Raw genomic sequence first — 21,160 nt, 5'->3', positions numbered from 1 at the left:
GCTCTGGTGTGCTCCGTGAGGAAAGATGCCATTCATCTGTGCCGCGTCACCTGATTCTGATCTGGCATACTCGGACAATGAGAGTGTGGTGGGAGACGGTGTTGAAGGCTGAAGACAGGTCGAGCAGGATCATGGTGGCTGATTCTCCTCTGTCTAGTACGTTGTGGATGCCATCTGTGTGCAGGAGTGTCGGAGCTGGGGACCTGTTGCGGGCCGTGGCTGCAGCTGCCAGAGCGGACTCAGACCCCGAGTGGCAGGGGCAACGAGAGACGGACAGCCATTTTGCCCAGGGAAGTCCCCTGAGCCCGCGGGGTTCACAGCGGTGTGAACCCCTACCACGAGAGGTGGGAGGATTGCGATGCTGGCGAACTCGACTCAGAAATTGCGGCTCCCTGGGACGGAGACTCTCTCCCCCTGCTGAACAAGACGGTGGCTCCTGCACCTCACGGCATGGGGAGTGGCGCCCTAGCGGACTGCTGCTGTGAGCTCTGGTGCCCCACTATGTGCCTGCAGTGCTTGATGGCAAAATCGCCAATTGAGGGGAGCTGTTAACACCGAACCGGCGAGAGCAGACGAACCTCCTGCGAGCTGAGACGGCACCACTCCAGCACCCGGTGGGTCGGCGAGCCGCGGGGCGCTGGTGCTGGGGGGGATGCCGGACGCAGCTGCGGAAACTTTCGGGCCCCTCAGGTCCAATGTGGGTGAGGCTCCCCCTTGTGAAACGTCAGGGGACCCCATGAAGCATCCAGGTGAGAGAGGGAGGCCCGCCCCCGCCGGTGAAGGTGTGCAGAAGACTTTGTTCCATACAGAGCACACAGTTGGGCCCCTCCCCCGTTGGCCCCATAGTGCTGTATGCCCGCGTATATCTAGGGCTTCCTTCTAGTCCCTTGGGCCACTATTTACTCGAAGCTAAGGCTGATGGGTGCCTGATCCTTACATTGCCGCCAGTGATGACTTTCTTTCCCCGAGCTGAACTTTTCCTTACATAACCCTTCCAGGACTGTGGCTGACCTCAAGATGGCGTTTGGATAATCTGACAATCTATAAATACACCTGATCTCTATCCTGACAGCGGAGTCCGAGCATTATATCCTACGCCCGGTGGAGCTGCTCTGTTCAGCTATTGAGGAGATCGGCCTTGGTTCATCCCCTTGACCGTCACCTGCCCAGCTGGACTTAGGGCACAGTTTTCTCCCCATCTTGCTGTCTCACCCACTCTGCTTTTTCCTGGTCTTCTATCTATCTATCTGACCGATGCCCGATGTAGCTACCTTGAGAGCTATAGGGGTGATTGGCTGTTGATTCCCTCATTGGCCGTCACCTACCTAGTCGGTCATTGGGCAGACTTTCCCTTCGTCTCTCACACCTCTAACCCCTCTTCCTCTACCTTCTCACACCCCCGTTCCGCTCTATTTTGTCTCTCCCTCTCGCTCTTTAAGGTGTTGCATATATTTGATGTAACGTGTAATTGCTATCATTGTTGTAACATTGTTGATCCTTAAGTAAAGCGCTCGGATACCTACAGGCCTAGCCAGCGCTATATATAACGCTTAGTTCTAGTAGTTCTAGTCTAACTACTGCCTCAGCTCTAAATTACAGTTTCAGCAGGGCAGTTACAGCAAAAATATGGAGCAAAGATGGGTCAGAAGATGAGTTTGTGCCCACCCTCGAGAGGGCAAATTCAAGAGGGAGTGAGGTGGAGGCCACTTGTGCATCCTGCTAGAATGGGGCACCACTGCATAAGGGTGTCCCCCTTTTGGTAGAAGTGTCAGTCTGCTTTAAACAGGAAAACAGTTCCACATAATTGAACATTTGTAAAGTTATTCAGTGTGGAGTTGGTGCACAGCAGACCAAGCTAGTGAGTGTGTAAGAAGATGCTGCATGCTCAGTGAAGAAGTGACACCTTTGCTGTGCAGAGTGGTTTAGTTGGAGTATATTTGTACCTCGCTGCAACGGGAGGAAAGGATGTGTAAATAAACTTCCCAAGTGTGAAACCCAGCCTAAAGTGTATGCGGCGTGTTTTATGGAGTGCATGCATCATGTGTAAGGTTTTCTGGGCCCCAACAAACAAGTGTTGGCCGTAAGTGCATCAGAGACAAAGTGCACTCTAACACTATACGAGAAGAGTGTGTCCTCTCCTCTACACATTAGCACCAAATCAAACTGCTTAAAACAGTGGAATATCGGAAGTATAGAGAAACCGGGACAAAATACTTTTTATTACAGTCGAAAGCTCCCACGACTTCAAATACTCCAGTAACTGGAATGAGAAGAGCAAGAGGAGTGTAAGAATGCATTTTCTCAGCTAAGCATGGTCTGCCCAGAGTCTATTTGCATGAGGTCTGTGCTTCAGATCAGTTATCCCGCAATATAGGTCTGCGCCCACTGGTCAGTTACGCTGTAAATCAGAAAAAAACAGTTCAGGATCTCGGATTCGTCGTGGTGTGACCACACATTATTTATTGGGTTTACTTTGTACTTTTCCCGAATGCATTGCGGATAAACGAACTATACTTAAGTGGACTTCACCTCTGAGTTATGTCGCCTGTGCCCTCAACCGTGGGGTCCCCGCGCGCCTGACATGTCACGCTTAAGTAGACTCAAAGCGAAAGTTGATACATTTTCACCCAGGCGGGATATTATATAGTTCAGTTAAATTAATACACATCAGGGCTGGTATGAGAAGAAAACAAAATTTGGGAATGTTTCTAGCCAGAGTTAGTAGCCCAGCTTCTCACTAAGCTCTTAAGTGATATGTTGAAATTGTACACCACTTGATCCAACCATGCAGCACAATCTTTCCTGCAATTTCCAAAACTGGGTTCTTGTTAATCACTATAGCTGCTTTTCAGTATGAAGAGCTGCTCGGTTCAGTGGCGCGACACAAAATTATGGGGCACCTCTGCACAATGTGAAGAGGGGCCCCTTAATCGACCCATATCTCACGGATATTCAAAGATCTTGGGCTAAATGAACCCGCCCGAAGGGGTAAGTGGGGCCCCATTGCACCGCAAGGACTGCATGGGCCTTCCTTATGCCCCTAGCTTGGTTTCTAGAACCCGCATTGAGCTAATGTCTATTGTTTTAGATATTAGATTGGACCCAGGTGCAACGAGCAGTGGATGCTTCACACAGAATTTTAGCTGGAATTTTTTGGTGTCTACTACGGTCCACTTGGAGAACAAAGATCAGCTGTGATTGGTGAGATCGTGCTAGAACATGATTTTTGAACAATACTAATTAGTGCCCTGTAAATTATGTACAATTTATGTTGCATGTATTTACAGTTTGAATCATTGATACACGGAGTAGCCTAAAACTGCAAAGTCTATGGTCAAATACCATAGTTTGGATTAGAACCAAGGTACCCAGGTTGAAATGCCAGTCCCTTAAATAGTCGACCTCCTTTTCCACATAACACTAAAAAAAGAAGTAAAATTGGTAAGATGGTAAAATGTGTAAACTGCTGCAAAATCTAAATGTGGATTATTTGATATAGAATTTAATCTTTAAATTGTCTTTAATTTTATTATTGGGTGTTAATGTGCCAGTGACAAAGATTGATATTAGTGTGGCTCAAAGAGTGTAATGTAACCGTGAAGTATTATATCTTGGCTGGAGTAAATTTAAGTTTGTGCATGGAATTCAGTGATCTGATTTGGATACGTTTGGTTAATTTAACCTTATGTGTTGCTAACATGCACATGGTTATTTTCATTGCAGACCCAAATTCAATAGTTTGCCTACCAGAAAAGAATGAACAGCCAAGTCTAACCTCAGAATGCTTTATAACCGGATGGGGAGTGACAAATGTAACTGGTAGGTACATTATACTATTTTTCAATGGCTCACTCTTTTTTTAAAAAAAAAGGAAAGAAAATGTATAAGAATCTTTTGATCTTATGTGGGAGAAATAAATAACTTCTCTAGCTCAGGGTCTCTTACATGTTAAATAAAATGCATCAGTTATTCCACACCAGGCCATGAATCATAGGTACAAAATATTAAATGGCAATGACGGTAAACATGCAGTTCAGTACTACAGTGCTTGTAGACTACTTTCCACACTGTAAGTCCCAAACTGCAGCCAATGAGGTGATGAGGCTTTCATTTCAATTTACCCTAGAGGTAACCGTAGCGCAGGTGTTTAGCCATGTGTGAAGCGAATGGAGAATTTTCAAAAAGCATTGAATCCAGTTTGGAATTTATGAAGTGCTACTATGGAGCAACTAAGGTCCGACTGTAAACTGAGTGGAGGGGGATTATGCAAATAAATGTCTTTATGGGCTTCCTAAAAGGCAGACTCTTTTGAGTCTTCATGAGTTGAGCAGAGTGCAACAGAAATAAAATTCCCTCCTGCTATTTTCCTTACATGCTTGGAGGGCACCAACAAATGTTTACTTGCAGATCTGAGCTGCTTTTTGGAGCATCAGAGAGAAGGATCTTACTTTATATTAGCTAAAAAAAAAAATTAATAGGTCAGCGTAAGGTCTTTGAAGTGAATATTGGCAGTGACAGGAGGCCTGGTGCATGTTTCATTGCACTGAAGACATCTGTGCAGATTTAGGTAGATTGTAAACTGCTCCTACTGCAAATTCTGCAACATCTGGATCTTACAAACCTTTTTTGTGGTGCCCCCCCGCCAGAAGGGCATTTCTTCAGTCCGTTTTAGAGTGAACAACTGCTCTAACCATGGAGGATCGATTTTCTAGTGATTATAGGTGATACGTCTTCGACAATAATTTAGGCTGGTATTTTGAAGATTGGATTATCTAGTTAACTTGTCTATCCATAGATGGTCATTAATCAAAATAGTCTCAAAAACGTACCTTTGCTTCATTTGAATGTTAAGCAGTTGCACTCTAAATAACCTGGTCTGCGTTATGTCATTATAACCAGAATCTATGCCAATCCTCAGCCAACCAGAAAGTGCCAGTTCCAAAAGCGATTATTATATGTACCAACCAAGCTTCATCTTACCCTATATCACCTGCTGTGGCGTGTATAAGGTGCAAGCTCTTGGTGCAGCTCTCCATAGAACGGAATTGTGGGGCAACAGCAAGTTGGATACCCTTGAGAAAGGAGAGAATACTTTCATTAAAACATTGCTGAAACTTCCAACAAGTGCACCGTTGACTCCTCTATGACAACTTGTATTTAAAATCAGTCCCTATTATTGCCAACTTCCTATATGTTCAACCAGGGATTTGGAGCCCTATAGAGAATGTCTTTGTGATATATTAGGTAGCTCCTTGTCCTCTAAGATCACCTGGCTAGGTTATTTTTATAGGCGTGGATGAGTAGACTTGAGTGAGTCAGTACGCACTACACCCTTTCTCAGTTCCAGCAAGTGCATCTAAAATTGTTACATCCAGATATTGGAATAGTGTGTTAAGTACTTGGCTTACCGCCGCTCCAATGGGCAGTCTTTCAGGCAAGGTTTTCAGTAAAGTGTGAGTTCCCAGTCGAAGAATGTATTGCTCTTCCGCACACTAGAGCATTGTTTATTAAGTGGAACCTCAACCAAGTTATGTCCTATGAGGTACCAGGTTGAACAAAATAAAGAGCACCTGTTCTTTTATGAAGCATAAACTAAACAACATGCCCGTTGAATTATTACACTTTGTTGCGTATTGGGTATCCAAGATCGCCATCATGCACTCCGAGTAGGCAAGACAGAAACCAGAAGCTGTATTGTGTTTTCTGTTTCAAAGTTGTTGCAATCAATTTGGAGCCTTAGAGCAAATTAAATTTGATGCTGCTAGAATATGATTTGTAGATCTAATATAAAGGCTCTATGCACTTTAGATATTAATATTTTAATACATTTATTATATTTTATCATATGGTATAGGCAGGATTAATATCTCTGTTTAACTATTGAATAGCACTTTATAGCAGTTGTATTGAAGATTTTCCAGCTGTTCAGTCCCAGTGGATTTTATTTTCTACATAGACATTGTGGGCATTTGATGCACGCCTTCATTGTTTCTAGAAAACCTTCCACAGGAACAAAAAGTATCTTTGAAGGCAATCCTAAGGGAAGGTGATCTTCCCAGTGGCGTCACTAGGGTTGGAGTCACCCGGTGCAGGTTACTCATGGTGTCACCCCCTCACGACTTACCGCATGGACCTCCTCCGCTCAGAGTCCCCCAGTGGACACAGATGGCAAATAACGGGACCAATCAGAATCCTTAGTAACATTTGTAAATTTAGTTCCTATATTTACAAAGGCCAAAGTGAACCACCTGCAAGTCAAGTGACGAGTTCAAGGAAAGGCCTGGCCTTCTCCCTGCCTTGAGCAATGAATCATGCAGCCGGCCGTGTGCAACTGCAAGCACAATGCACCGCCCGGGTCAGGACTAGCCTAGGAGGCTGGAAGGGCGGGGCCAGACAGGGTCTTCTATTTATTTATGCGTTTTTATATAGCGCAACTTTACCCAAAGGCGTCAGAGCGCTTCACAATAGGAACAGTAATGAAACATGAGGAGAAAATTACAAGTGAACAAATTACAAAAGCAAACGTTAAGTTACAAGAGGTAAAAGTGACAATTGTGAGCAAACAAAACACATGAGGTTGCAAACGGTGCATTACAGGAGGAAAAAGTGACATGTGTGCAGGTTACAAGTGCTTAAAAGATAAACTATGACTGAAGGCAGGTTTTGAATTTTCCAATCCATGAATGTAAGAGCTTCACATCCACTGTCTGAATGCCAGATGCATTATCTACATGAGTAATTAAACTAATAACAGTGTATAAAAGCAATTACTAATGCGTCTTTATTACTAAAGGAACACTTTTGTGAAAAATTTGAATAATGAAATACTGAGCAAAAAGCACTGTTTCTAAACTTATACCTTGCAGTTAGCATGCAATTCCTTAAAGATGGTTCATAATTCATTAAGGTATATTACAATGATGGTAACCTGAGACCTATCTCACTTAAGAATGTCTGCAATGAAAGCAGTAACTCGCTGAGCTTCCTATGTAAAATACAAATCTGTGACCTGCATGGTGCATGCTTCACTTTGCAGCTGGGACATGTAAATGTAAATGTAAATGTAGTTGAGCTTATATAGCGCACAGCTACCCGCAGTGGGTTTCCCGGCGCTTGCTTAGGGAACCCTTCCTGGTATTCCCCTGTGAGATAGCAGGGTATCCACAAGGTGAAAGTCAGGCATCCCGCCGCGAGAGGCCGTTGTGGAGATTAAGCAAGCTATTGCCCAGAGTCGCAGAGTGTGAACCCGTGAGTCGAGGAGGCACCGGGGCAAGAATTATCGAGTCCGTGGAATTTTTTGCCCAAGACCCCGCCGAGGCGGGGAATTGAACCCTGGTCCAGGACCGATCTCAGCTTCCGGGTCTGCTGCCTCTAACCCCTGAGCCACACTTCTCCACAGTGGTTGTCAACCGATATACTCTTACCAGGGTGTATCTCGAAATGTGGTGATGATGGTGTTGTGCAGTGCATGAGTGAAAATTAAAAATGACTACTGGGACAAAAAATAGTTCAATAAGTATTATCCAAGTGTCAAGATTAAAACTGAAATGCCTAATAGTTTGAAATTATGACTATATAATGGCGTTTGTACAGGACGGTCATGCACAAACGCCATTATATAGTCATAATCCATTGCCGCACCATCATTTGATGGTTGGGCGGACTATTTGGATTTATCACCAATTCCCACATGATGATGCTCCGCCAGAAGGGTGGGCTGATGGGACTTTCTCAACCAGGTGGTACCCGATTGGTGGCTGAATGATTCCTGCTGTTTTGGAGACATAGAGAGGGTACACTTTATCTTCCTTTTGACCGGGTACACAAAGATCTCTGCACCAGGTGTCTAAACCCAATAAACTATTTTAAAGTGAAGTCTGCTCGAGCGAAAACAAAGTACAATTAGAAGAGGTATAATACTGCAATATATGGTAGACACTCAAGCACAAGAAGAAACGTTACGTAGGCAATGGTAATGGTGGCACTTGTGTGAGTATAAAAAAAGCAAACAAAATGCCATTACCGTAGTCCCCAGGGCAGGCCTATCGTGACTGCCCAAGAAGGAAGAACGCTTTGTTTAGCGGTCCTGGTGCACTGACTGCACTAGTAGACCTGCCCGAAGAGGGCCGTGTTTTCGTTTGTGCGAATGTGCCTGTGCGCCCAAGAAAAAAAAAGCACGTACTACTGAATCTGATTCAATTAATTTGTGTGCCACTGCACTGCCACATTTTTTTAACTTACTTAGTTCATGATCATAGCTGCCAAGGTTTCGGATTGCTATGTGTGACATTGTCAAATTTTTAGAGTAATTATGAGTGACATTACAACAACTATGAGTGACACTTTCTCGCGAGCAAAATTAAGCAATGAAGCCTAGGAAAACATTTAAATATCAGAAATTACCCCCATTTGAACAACGAGAAACCCTAAGAAGATACTAAAACTTCTGTAAAACACCAGAAATGGAAGGGGACTAATCAGGAACACAGACTCGGCATCAGAGGGCAGGCAGGCACAGAAGCTGCTAAGAAGATGATCGCATTGATCTGCTCATTCAGGACCTGCACTAGCCTAAAAAAAAGCAAAGTTTATAGCATAGCAAGTGCATCTAGGAGCTTATACCATCACTCTGTCTCTGGCATTATTGTTTGCAAATGCAATAAAGTAAAAAAAGAATGCTCGGAGTGCCAGTGCAAAACCTGGAGCTGTTTTGCTCTAAATATGCGATAGTGCAAATAAATGAATAAATACAAATTGCACAAAACAATTCCTTTTTTTTAAATGTAGATTTTTTTAAAGATTGGCTATATAAATCTGTCACTGCAAATGGACTAGCTGTAACCTTGATTATTTTAAAAATATATAGATGCAGACTAGAATGCAAACACGGCTCGTGGATGTTACAAGGGTAATTATGCTTGTGTGTTGAAGAACTTTGTTCTTCACCACCTGTGTTGCTGGACGGCCGGAAGAAAAACAATTAACAAATCATCCTACCTCAGGCACATTATGCCAACTCCTCACCACCACACCTCCATGTCCCCGTTTCTGGCAATCAATTATTAGCATGCATCAGTTTGGACTCCAGTCTGCTATCTTTACCACGTGGGGCCCAGGCCCGGCCGACTTGAGCCTCCCAAAAAAGATTGTGATAGGCCCCATTCCTGGATCGCTTCTCAGCTGCATATACTACATTAAGTAGAGAGTATACAACAGTATGACTCAGCTGACTTGACCCACCGCAGTACAGAAACGTGCATTTATTTTCAGGGCACACAGAGGTCAAAGCCAGGCCTGCCTGTTATTATTTCAAAAATACTAGACCAGTTTAAGCTTTACTTTCCACTTTTTAACTAACCCTAAATTAATTACATTTTGACGAGCTGAGCCTTTACTGTGGATCACACCAGGCGCACGGCGCAGCCAGCCTGCCAGTCACAGAGCAAGTACAGGACGACTCTGCTGAAGTGAGGCAAGCGTTCGGGTCCGAGCTGCAAGAAAGTGAAGTTCTATTGTTGGACCGGGAGTGGGCACCACAGTGGACAGCGGCTCAGCAACAGGTCTGCAATAATGAAATGCGATCTCATGAGTCTGAAATAATTAAATGAGATCTCATAATTTTATTTGCAGCGTGCGTGCGCGCCTCGTGTTAAAGTTACACAGACTTGTTACCTAACCTAAGTCAGTGCCAGCAGCACCTCTGCAGCCTGGCGTAAAGTAAAGTGAGAAACAGACAGTAACTAAACTTACTTGTCACTCTGGCAGACTCCCTGCAGCGCCCGCGATGCCTCTGATGCAGCGCGCCCTAGGCCATGATCATGCTGAGAGGCACTCCGTAAGTTGCGGTCGATGTCCCAACAACGCTGGGACTGGGAGTAGTGTGGGTAAGTATAATTAATTAATTATGCGCAGCAGGCTACCTGGTTGAGGCAGAGCTGCTTGACTCGAGTCGACTAGGTTTCCCCCGCCGCTTCTCTATTATTATTATTATTATTATTTATATATTTTATAGAGCGCTTGGTTACACCAGCCGGTGTGTCCCCACGCTGGTTGCTCCAGTTGCTTCCATTAGCGTCTAGGTCTGAGTGAGGAGGGAGTCTTACGCCGAGCACTGGGCTTTGGGGAACAGGACTGTTTTAAGCTCTCTACGGAATATGAGCTCCGAGGTTTCCAAGCACAGCCTTTCTGGCAACTTGTTCCATATCCTAGCAGTCATGGCTCTATAAGATTTTCCACCCATTCTAGCTCTTTTAACCTTCGGGACCTGCACCTGCCCCATGCCACAGGATCTTAGCTGGCGGGTGGGCTCGTACCGCTTAAGATAGCTATGCAGGTACCTAGGGCCTCTCCCATGGAGGATACGATGTCCTACACAGAGGGCCTTAAGTCACCCGTTACCTAATAGGGAGCCAGTGAAGGGTCCTCAGAGCTTTTTGTGATGATGCCCTTCTAGACAGTTGTAGGATCAAGGGGGCAGCTGCATTTTGTATACGTTGCAGTCTCGAGAAGCATTTTTCGCTGGCCCCTAGATATAGTACATTTCCATAGTCCAGCCTGGATGTTATCAGGGCATGGACTAGCGTCTGGCGTACCGGCATAGGCATGAGGTCCAGTGTTTTCCTAAGGACCCGTAGTGTACCAAAACAAGTGCCTGCCACTTGTTTGACTGGTGGTCGAAGGATAAGTTTTTATCTAGCCAAACTCCTAGGTTTTTCACTAGATTGCTAGGTGTGGGTAATTCATCCAGCTCATCCGGGCACCAGGCTGAGGTCCACACTGATGGGGATTTGCCTACGATCAGTACCTCCGTCTTATTTCCATTAAGACGGAGGCAGTTGTCCGCCATCCACTTGGCCAACTCCTGCAAGCAGATCGCGAAATTGGCAGCACATTGCTCCTCTGGTTGCGTCAAGGTCAAAATCAGTTGCGTGTCGTCTGCGTACGACACTGTCTCAACCCCAAATTTGTCTGTGATCACTCCAACAGGGGCCACATACAGATTAAATAAGGTGGGACTGAGACTGGAGCCTTGTGGCACTCCGTTTGAGTTTTATTTCTTTGGACCTGAAATGTCCCTGTGCGACCTGGAAGCTGCAGCCTGTTAGAAATGATTCCAACCACTCCCATGCTTTGCCTCTCACTCCTCCCTTTTTAAGACACTGTAGCAGTGTGTGATGCGCTACAGTGTCAAAAGCGGGACTGAGATCAAGGAGAATCAGTGCCGCTGTCTGGCCTTCATCTGCATATCTCCGTAGGGCTTCAGTTGAAGGCAGCAGGGCCGACTCAGTAGAGTGTAGAGCGCGGAATCCTGACTGAGAGGGGTGGAGCAGTCCATTAGTATCAGCAAATGCAGAGAGTTGTTTATTGACTGCTTTCTCCGTGATTTTGGCAAAGTAGGGGAGAAGGGAGATGGGTCGCAGATTTTCCAGATTTGATGTACTAATATTGGGCTTTTTTCTCAGAGGAAGGACTATTGCTTTCTTCCATGAAGTAGGTACTTGTCCTGATTCAAAGGAGAGAGCAAGTAAGTGACTAATATAGGGCTCCAGAGTCGTTATGCTGCCATAAAGTCTTTCTGGGGGAGCTGGGTCATTCGGTGATCCTGATTTAATGCTGCCTGCTATATGGCATATTATATCCTGTGAGGGTACTAGAAATGCCGAGAGGCAGTTGCTGTCCTGTGTAGTCAGGGGAATTTCCGCCCTACCCTCTCCTACTCTAGCTGCCTCCGGAAAAGCCGCGTAGATTTTGTCTACTTTACTGGCAAAGAACTCTGCTACTTGATTGCAGGCTTTGACTGATCCATTTATTGGGGCTGCCAGTGGGGCGAGATCTGATAGTTCCCTATATACTAGGAACAGTTCCTTCATGGAGTTGTTCGCATTCTTAATTCTGGTGCAGTAACAGGTTCTCCTAGTTCTCCGGATCAGGGCATGATAATCTTTTAAGCCTTTCTTATATTCAGCTCTCTGTCTCAGAAAAACGCCTCCGCCATTTTCTCTCTAGACTTTTACATTTTGCTTTTTGTCCTCGCAGTTCAGTATTGAACCAGGGGGCGGATTTGGATTTCCTCACTGGAGCATTCCGAGTCCATGGCGCTGTGTAGTCTAGCGCCTTTTGGATTCGTAGGTCTAGTGTTTCGCAGGCAGAGTCTATTTCCTCACCCTCGGGAGGGCCTCCTGATTCTATTATTTTATTAAATGCCTCTGGGCAAAACCTGGCCCATTTCCTGCGTTTGTATGAAATGCCGGTCCCATTCTGAGGTCCACTATCCGGGACCGCTACCCAAAAAGAGACTAGAAAATGGTCTGATCAAATCACGGGAGTTGGGGGCGCTACGGTCAAGGTGTCCCAATTAGCGTAGATAGGGTCCAGGAGATGACCTTGGCAGTGAGTGGGCATTTCTGATTTTAACAGCATCTGTATGCCTGCTAGCTCCTGTCTGATTTCCTGAGCTTCAGCGTTCAGAAGGTCGTCAAAATGATAGTTTAAGTCCCCTAGGAGGAGGAGTCTCATGTTTGAGGGCAGAAAGCGTGAGAGTATCCATCAGTTGCGTGGGAAAGCTGGCTCCAGGTCCCGGGGGGCGATATATTAAAAATCCCTTGAGACAGTATCCATGGGGCACTGAAATGGTAAAGAACCCTGTCTCACTGTTTCCAATATCCATCTCTTCTAAGGTACAAACCATCTCTTGTTTGTGTATAATCGCAATTCCTCCCCCTTCCCCTTCTTCCTGTCTAATCTCTTTATATCATATCCCTGTGGGAGGGCAGCCAGTACATCTGGTGCCGATGCAGGATTCAGCCACGTCTCCGTAAGGAATAGAGCATCCACCTGATCGTCCGTCAGGTAGTCATATATTTCCATCTTATGTTTCCCCAGGGAACGGCAGTTTAGAAGGGCGAGATTTAATATCTTACCCTTACACCTAGACCCAAGTTGTCTGTTAACGGCGAAGGGACAGTGTGCGCACTTTTTGTCTCCATTCTTAATAATTATACTGTGCAGACAGGTATTGTCTATTGGAGGTCATAGGTTTCTAAGCTCTAGGGAGCTATAGTGCTTCCGAAAACTGAAACCCACAGGGGTTCCTGCCCCTGGCCCCGGTCGGTCACGGACGGGCACAGACGGGCTTGCCTTTGGCGCGCCTTCTCTAGCGACCTCACTTCCTCCTGCAGTGCAGGACGGGTCGCGTGAGTGAGGTCACCTTCGGATATTAATTCTTCTTTATTCTACTACGCACGCACTCTCGTCTCCTCCCTGGGGTGCGCGCCCGCCGTGACGCGTCAGAGCAGGAGCGCACAGCTGCGCGCGGGGGCTGTCCCAGGGCCATCATTGGTAGCGCTAAACATTGACGGCCCTGGGACCCACTCACAAACTGCTGGGTACGCCGCGCACAGTGCATCGCTCCAGCAGTGACGATCATTACATGCACTGGTCCCTGCGTGCCCAACGACGTGCTGCTGCAGTGAGTGCACAGACACACTCACTGCAGTACAGTAGTAGCACCAGTATTTACATTTTTTGTAAGAAGGTGCGCAACTGCGCACAGCGCACACAGTGGCAGCTAACTAACTACATTGGTGTCACCCCAGATGGGGTGACACCCGGTGCGGCTCGCACCCCCCGCACCTCCCTAGTGACGCCACTGGATCTTCCACAGCTATCAATGATACATCAATGGATTCAGGCAACATGAACTTCCGTCAGTAACCCAATAGAACATGTTTCAGGCTGTTTGCTGGCTGTGTTGTCGGACGTCGCCTTCCTCACGGAAACCTGGATGAACGCCTCCTCTGCACCCGACATCGCCATTGCGGACGGGTACAAGATCATCAGGAAGGGACCGCATCAACCAGAACGGAGGAGGCATCGCCATCGTCCACAAGAACACCATCCGCATCACGACCGACGCCAACGACTCCTTCGCCGCAGCAGAACATCTCCACTACCAGATTCACACCGACCCTAAGACGACCCTCAGAGGCACCCTCGTCTACAGACCCCCGGGACCACGCACACAATTCAGCGAAGACATCACAGACTTCATCAGCCCACACGCCCTCCCCTCCGCTGACTACATCCTCCTAGGGGACCTCAACTTCCACCTGGAGAACAACAAGGACCGCAACACCGTCGCCCTGCTGGAAAACTGGTCAACACCCCCACCCACTACGCCGGCCATACGCTTGACCCCGTCTTCTCTTCCAGCAAGTACATCACCTTCAGCCACGCCACCGGACTCCACTGGACCGACCACAGCTGCGTCCACTTCAGCTTCAAAAGTACCACGACCCACCACCACCCACAACAGGTACCTCACAGGAATTGGAGCAAGATCACCGCGGACCAGCTCACCACCTCCCTCAGCCAGAACCCACCCGCCAATACAACGGACCCCAACGAAGCTGCCCGCAACTTCACACAGTGGCTGTCCGCCTGCGCCGACGACCTCGCTCCACTGAAGAACCCTCCCAGCAGACCCAGAAGCAAGAAGGCATCCTGGTTCACAGACTAACTCAAGGACTCCAAGAAGACCTGCCGCACCCTCGAGAAAGCCTGGCTCCTCGACCGGACCACCGACAACATGACCGCCCTCAAACACGCTACCCGCAAGCACCACCAGCTCATCCGCACCACCAAAAAGAAATCCCTGAAGGAACGACTGGACAACAATACCCACGACAGCAAGGAACTCTTCAGCATCGTCAAGGAGTTCTCCAACCCCAGCACGGGCACAAACGACATCACTCCGTCACAAGACCTCTGCGACACCCTCGCCTCGTTCTTCCACCGCAAGATCGCCGACATCCACAACAGCTTCGGCGCACCACCCACACACCCAACCGTCGAACCAACACCCCCCACCGCCACCCTTCGCACCTGGACCACGGTGACCACCGAAGACACAGCCCGCACGATGAACACCATCCACTCCGGATCACCGACCGACCCCTGCCCACACCACGTCTTCAACGAGGCCGACTCCACCATCGCACCCCAACTCCGGAATATCATCAACACCTCCTTCAACACCGCCACCTTCCCGGAGAGCTGGAAGCACGCCGAGCTCAGCGCCCTCCTGAAGAAACCTACAGCGGACCTCAAAAACTTCCGCCCCATCTCGCTCCTCCCTTTTCCTGCTAAAGTCATCGAGAAGATCGTCAACAGACAGCTGACCGCCTTCCTTGAGACGAACGGATCCCTCGACCCCTCGCAGTCCGGCTTCAGAGCCAACCACAGCACCGAGACCGCCCTCATCGCAGCCACCGACGACATCCGGACCCTGCTCGACAAGGGGGAAACAGTGGCCCTCATCCTCCTGGATCTCTCCGCTGCGTTCGACACTGTCTGCCACCGCACCCTAGTCCAGCGCCTCAGCAACATCGGTATCCAAGAGAAGGCACTGGAGTGGATCATCTCGTTCCTCGCCGGAAGAACACAAGGAGTCCGCCTCCCCCCGTTTCGCTCCGAGGCCACCGAAGTCACCTGCGGCGTCCCGCAAGGATCTTCACTCAGCCCCACCCTCTTCAACGTCTACATGAGACCTCTTGCAGCCATCGCACGCCAGCACAACCTCAACATCATCTCTTACGCCGACGACACCCAGCTGATCCTCTCCCTCACCAGAGACCCCAACACCGCCAGAACCTGCCTACACGAAGGGATGAAAGACGTCGCCGAGTGGATGAAGGACAGCCGCCTGAAACTGAACTCGGACAAGACGGAAGTCCTCATCCTGAGATCTTCGCCCTCCACCTGGGACAACTCCTAGTGGCCCCCGGCCCTGGGCACCGCACCCAAGCCAACCGACCACGCACGCAATCTGGGCTTAATCCTGGACTCCTCCCTCTCAATGACCAGACAAGTCAACGCCGTCTCCTCAACGTGCTTCAACACCCTGCGTATGCTTCGCAAGATCTTCCGCTGGATCCCGACCGAGACCAGGAAGACTGTCACCCAGGCACTCGTCACCAGCCGACTGGACTACGGAAACGCCCTCTACGCCGGAACCACAGCGAAGCTACAGAAAAGACTCCAGCGCATCCAGAACGCCTCCGCCCGACTCATCCTGGATGTCCCCCGACGCAGCCACATCTCCAGCCACCTGAGGAACCTGCACTGGCTCCCCGTCGACAAGAGGATCACGTTCCGGCTCCTCACCCACGCACACAAGTCTCTCCACGACCTGGGCCCCAAGTACCTCAACGACCGCCTGACCTTCTACACACCCACCCGCCAGCTACGGTCCACCAGCCTCGCCCTCGCAGCCGTACCACGCATCCGAAGAGCTACCGCCGGAGGAAGATCCTTCTCTTACCTGGCTGCCAAGACATGGAACTCCCTCCCCATCCACCTTCGGCTGACCCAGGACCATCTCGCCTTCGGGAAACAACTCAAGACCTGGCTGTTCGAGCAGTAGCATACCCCTTACCCCTAACGCCTTGAGACCCTCCCGGGTGAGTAGTGCGCTATACAAATGGTATGATTGATTGATTGTTGTGACATCGGAGATGTGGCAGGACACACTGACTAATCAAGTTAAGCACCTGATAGGTATGTACAGAAACTCCACCAGTAGGAGATGTAAACAGTGGCTCAGCCTAGATCGAACTCTGGCCAACTTCACTGCACAGAACATGGCCCAATTTAAAGTCCTGGGTGGCAGTCCGTGGCACTATGGCATACCTTGTTTAGTCAAGAGATGTAGAACAGAATTGTAGAAATTGACACTATGTAGCAATGAAGCTCTTTGAGCAACAGGTATAGAGATAGTTGGATCCTTCTCAGTCTTCCAGAAACCCGACCTGTAGGAGCAGAGGAAGTTCTCCATAGAGAACCTTTAAAAGCTACAAAAAGTACAGGGGCTCAGGTTTTTCCATCGGAACAGGGTTACATACCACAAGGTCAACATGAAAACATGAAGCTCTAACCCCCAGTGCCTATGACCAAGTAAAACAACTTGATCCATTCACAAAGCAAATCTATACAGCTGGTGCACGAATTTTAGTGTAGCGCTCATGCATGATGAATTCAGGTGCACAGGGCATGGCTGGAGGCTCTGCCTCACCCTGAGAGTTACTGTGAATAGCAAATGACCGTGTGCAGCAGGTTGTGAGTAATGGGTAGAAGAGGTGGCTAAAGGCCATGTCCTGTCCAGATTTTGCTGCAGCTGGCAAAAGGACATGTTATACAGGGCCAAGGCATACTCAGTGCTTTCTGGTATTGAAGAGAAAAGATTTGTTCTAAGAAACAATTACATTTCACTACAAATACTGCTATGGTGATAAAAAAAAACACTGAAATGCAACACGTGCTGCGGAATCTAACAATATCCTGCTTGAACACTGCTCATGACATCTCACAATAGCTGTCATTTGTGATGTCTTCACTGGCACCAGTGAAGCTACAAAGGAGATTCAGGAACTTTAAGCTGGACTGGGTCAAAAGCCAGGAGCTGAATGCAGAATGCACTGGCCATACCCAGAACAATAAATTGTCTTCAAACGCACATTAAGCATTGAGTTTGCACTCAAAAGTCATTGGATACAGCCAAAGGTTGTGCCCAGTGGTATTTTGGGAGGGAAGGAACCTATATTGAAACTGGTGGAAAGCCGTACATAGTGTAATCTTTGAAATGGGTCGTTTGAGGATGGCCACCACTTACAGCCAGAACATTTAAGCTGAAGGCTTGCCCAGTGAACTGTAAGGGTGTGGGTGTGAGCACAGGATCTGACCAGTGGCTGGGGCCTGCATAAAGGCCTGCTGGGCACCCTTTAGGTGGAATCTGGCCTCAACAAAATACACAACTATGGGCTGGTGCAAAGTCAGTCCCTGCTTCCTGTCAGCTGGATGGGGACATGGGCCCAGCCATATCATTTCTGAAGGGGATATTTGAGCTCCTTCAGTGAGATCATCTTTAATGTTGATATTGATGTGATTATTGAGGTCACTTTTGATAGTGTTGACATGGGCTGTCCTCTGTGACGTGAGGTCATGAACTGGGCAAATGGGAGTTGTTGTGTACTCATCCTAAATGGGGAATATCAGATATATATATATATATATATATATATTCACTGAAAAAACCATAGGTTATAGATCATATATAGTTAGGAATTAGCATTTACAAAACCTTGAAAATTCACTGAAAAAACCATAGGTTATAGACCATATATAGTTAGGAATTAGCATTTAAAAAACCTTATTTTACTCACACAAAACCATTGAAATTCCATATATAGTTAGTTGCACTAACTATATATCGCGCACCCGCAATCCACTGCTGATGATGTCACATATTACATCATTCATGACATGGTCAGTGACATCACTGATGACATCACTGATGACATCACTGATGACATCACTGATGACATCTCAAATGACATCACTGATGACATCACTGATGACAACATCCAGTGACTGTATGTTTCTGTAAAGTTAAAATGTGTCTTACATATTGAAGAATGAGTGGAAGTATAAGTGTCTGGACAAAGGATTTAGTAGGTGCGTGACTGACTGTATGAGTGAGTGATTAAATGTGTCTCACTGAGTGCATGGGTTAGTGACTAAACTGTCTTAATTTGTGCATCATTATGTCTGTTGTTCTGTAAACTGCTGCATGTGTTGGTCAGTAGCTATATGAGTAACTATATGGGTTATTGATTGGTTGCCCAAGTATTTGTATGGGAGACTGAGTGTGTGTGTGGCTGGCTGGGAGGTGTGTGACTCTGTGCAGATCAATGTGTACTTGTATCAATGATTGTATAAGAGAGTAAGTATGTGTTAGTATATGTTTCAAAATGTAAGGTGCTCTATGTTTAACTGTATAGATTAGAAAATGGAAGTGTGATTGATTATTTACAGGACTGACTAGGTGTGTGAGTAACTCCATGGATGAGTGACAGAGTGTGAGAGTCTGTATAGGTGTATGAGTGCATATGATAGTGTTGTAAAGATGAGTGATTGTATGTATGAATGATTGTATGGGTAAATGAGTGAATGTGTGTGTAAACATAGGAATCACTGAGTGCGTATGTAGTAACTAGTATTGGTGTGTCAATGGTTTCAAAAATGATACTCTGTATTTAACACTGGGTGTAACAGAGGTTATATTAAAGTGTGAGGAGATGCATTGTATTGTCACATGAATGATATCATCAGTGATGTGGTCATTGATGTCAAATGAGATGTCATCAGTGATGTCATTTGAGATGTCATCAGTGATGTCATCAGTGATGTCACTGACCATGTCATGAATGATGTAATATGTGACATCATCAGCAGTGGATTGCGGGTGCGCGATATATAGTTAGTGCAACTAACTATATATGGAATTTCAATGGTTTTGTGTGAGTAAAATAAGGTTTTTTAAATGCTAATTCCTAACTATATATGGTCTATAACCTATGGTTTTTTCAGTGAATTTTCAAGGTTTTGTAAATGCTAATTCCTAACTATATATGATCTATAACCTATGGTTTTTTCAGTGAATTTCAATGGTTTTTTAATAGCAAATATCATAAGCTGTCGAATGTCAAGTACGTGGTAAGTGAAAACATTTTCGTGTTTATGCACACTGATCTGCTTTGAATGGTGCCCCCCCCTCATTTCTATTAGGAGTACTCTCTCTTTGCACATAGTGAAGGGTAGTTAACGCAGGCCTTTGCCCCCGTTGTAATACGTCGTGCCTGCTTCTCTCTCCATTTGATTGATTGTTATCCAAGTATTTACTGTTTTAGAATTGGTTCTCTTTGGTTCATTCTCTATTTACAAACAAACACAGAGTCGCAATACTCTGTTTAGTCTTTGCAGATAACGAAAAATCGTGTAAAAAAAAAAAAGAAAAGGAATCGAGCAAAATCAGTAGGCCACTAACGGGATCTCTTTTTGACCTCGCTAAAATAGAAACATTAGGAACAACCCCTCATGACAAATACAAAACTAGTGAGATGAACTGAACTCCACACAATGATGGCTGCAAAACAGCTCGGCTCCGCCACCCACCCCGCCCAAAATAACGATAAAGAGCGGCTGCCATGATTGGTTGCGGAATGGCCACGACGGAGCTACGAAATGGTACTGCTCTCATGCTAACCCCAGCTTCAGTCTGAAACATCCAGAAACACTGTAGACTACCAATTCGATCAGTTCCGGTAGCGCCCCAATGTAACCCGGTAGAGAAGAACTAGCCCTCCCCTCTTTGACTGATGGTTCTTGTTGCCTGTCCCTTCTGTTGTCATTTAACAGAACTATTTAGCCTGCTGAAAGGGGTTGTGTTCCGACCGCTGGTTGGTGGAGACATTTTGACTATATTCTGGACCTGCGTTGTCGCGTAATGCGTCATATGACGCGCCGCGTTAGCGCATCCGGAAGTCATCCGGGGAGCGCAGCGCGTAACGTAAGCATAACAAGTCATGTGACTTGTTAATAAAACTTTTCATTGGTTCATTTTACTTTTCTTATTCTAATGATGAAAGGCTTGGTCATATGACCTAAAAATTACGCTTTTTATTACTTCTGAACATTATTTTTTCTTAAATATATGTTATAATGTTCCAGGCTAATGTACTTTCCCGGAAAATTTACAACTGTCCTGCAAGTAAAATATATTCTTTTTTCGAAAAAAAGAGCGTTTCTTCGTCCCATGACGGAGCCGTTGAGCAAAAGAGGGTCGACCTGCTGTCTTAGTCGCCGATACGCCTGAATATGAGATTCTTATCGATCACTTTATGTTGCAGGAATAGAAAACACAACAGCCCTTGACCATTTATCTTTACTGCGTTCCTTCGTATTATACCTTTTACCCTTCATGTAATTGGTCTGCTTTATTTCACTTGCCTTTTAATGATTCTAAAAAAGTGACTATTATTAAAAACTTTACCAATGTATATACTACTACCATGTTTTCTTTTAAAAACCTTTATTGTGAAAATTTCATTATACAAATACGAGCCTATAACCACGTGGGCCGGCCACGGAGCAAACTGTAATCGTATATGATGAGTAGACATTTACACTGTAGAGGAACGTAACGGGCGGGCCATTAGGTTGCAAGAACTAAGGTGTCTAACAGTTACGGAATCGGTGGACGTACATTTTATAATTAAAATACGACGGGGCCAGTTACAATAAAATTATCTAGATATACATTTGC

At 46.5% G+C, this 21,160-nt stretch overlaps 1 protein-coding gene across 1 annotated transcript in view; it reads left to right on the top strand.

Moving 5' to 3' along the window:
- OVCH1 (ovochymase 1) overlaps window positions 1–21,160 on the top strand; it is a 1,371,455-nt gene that overhangs the window by 1,218,252 nt on the left and 132,043 nt on the right. The window contains exon 32 of the mRNA XM_078673763.1: window positions 3,724–3,819. Within this exon, the coding sequence (XP_078529889.1) occupies window positions 3,724–3,819 (96 nt within the window). The remainder of the gene's footprint in view (window positions 1–3,723; window positions 3,820–21,160) is intronic.

This window comes from Lissotriton helveticus, chromosome 1_1 (assembly GCF_964261635.1).
Source record: "Lissotriton helveticus chromosome 1_1, aLisHel1.1, whole genome shotgun sequence".
Taxonomy (NCBI): domain Eukaryota; kingdom Metazoa; phylum Chordata; class Amphibia; order Caudata; family Salamandridae; genus Lissotriton; species Lissotriton helveticus.
The sequence above is the reverse complement of the archived record's forward strand: the minus strand, read 5'-3'. Positions and strand labels throughout refer to the sequence as shown.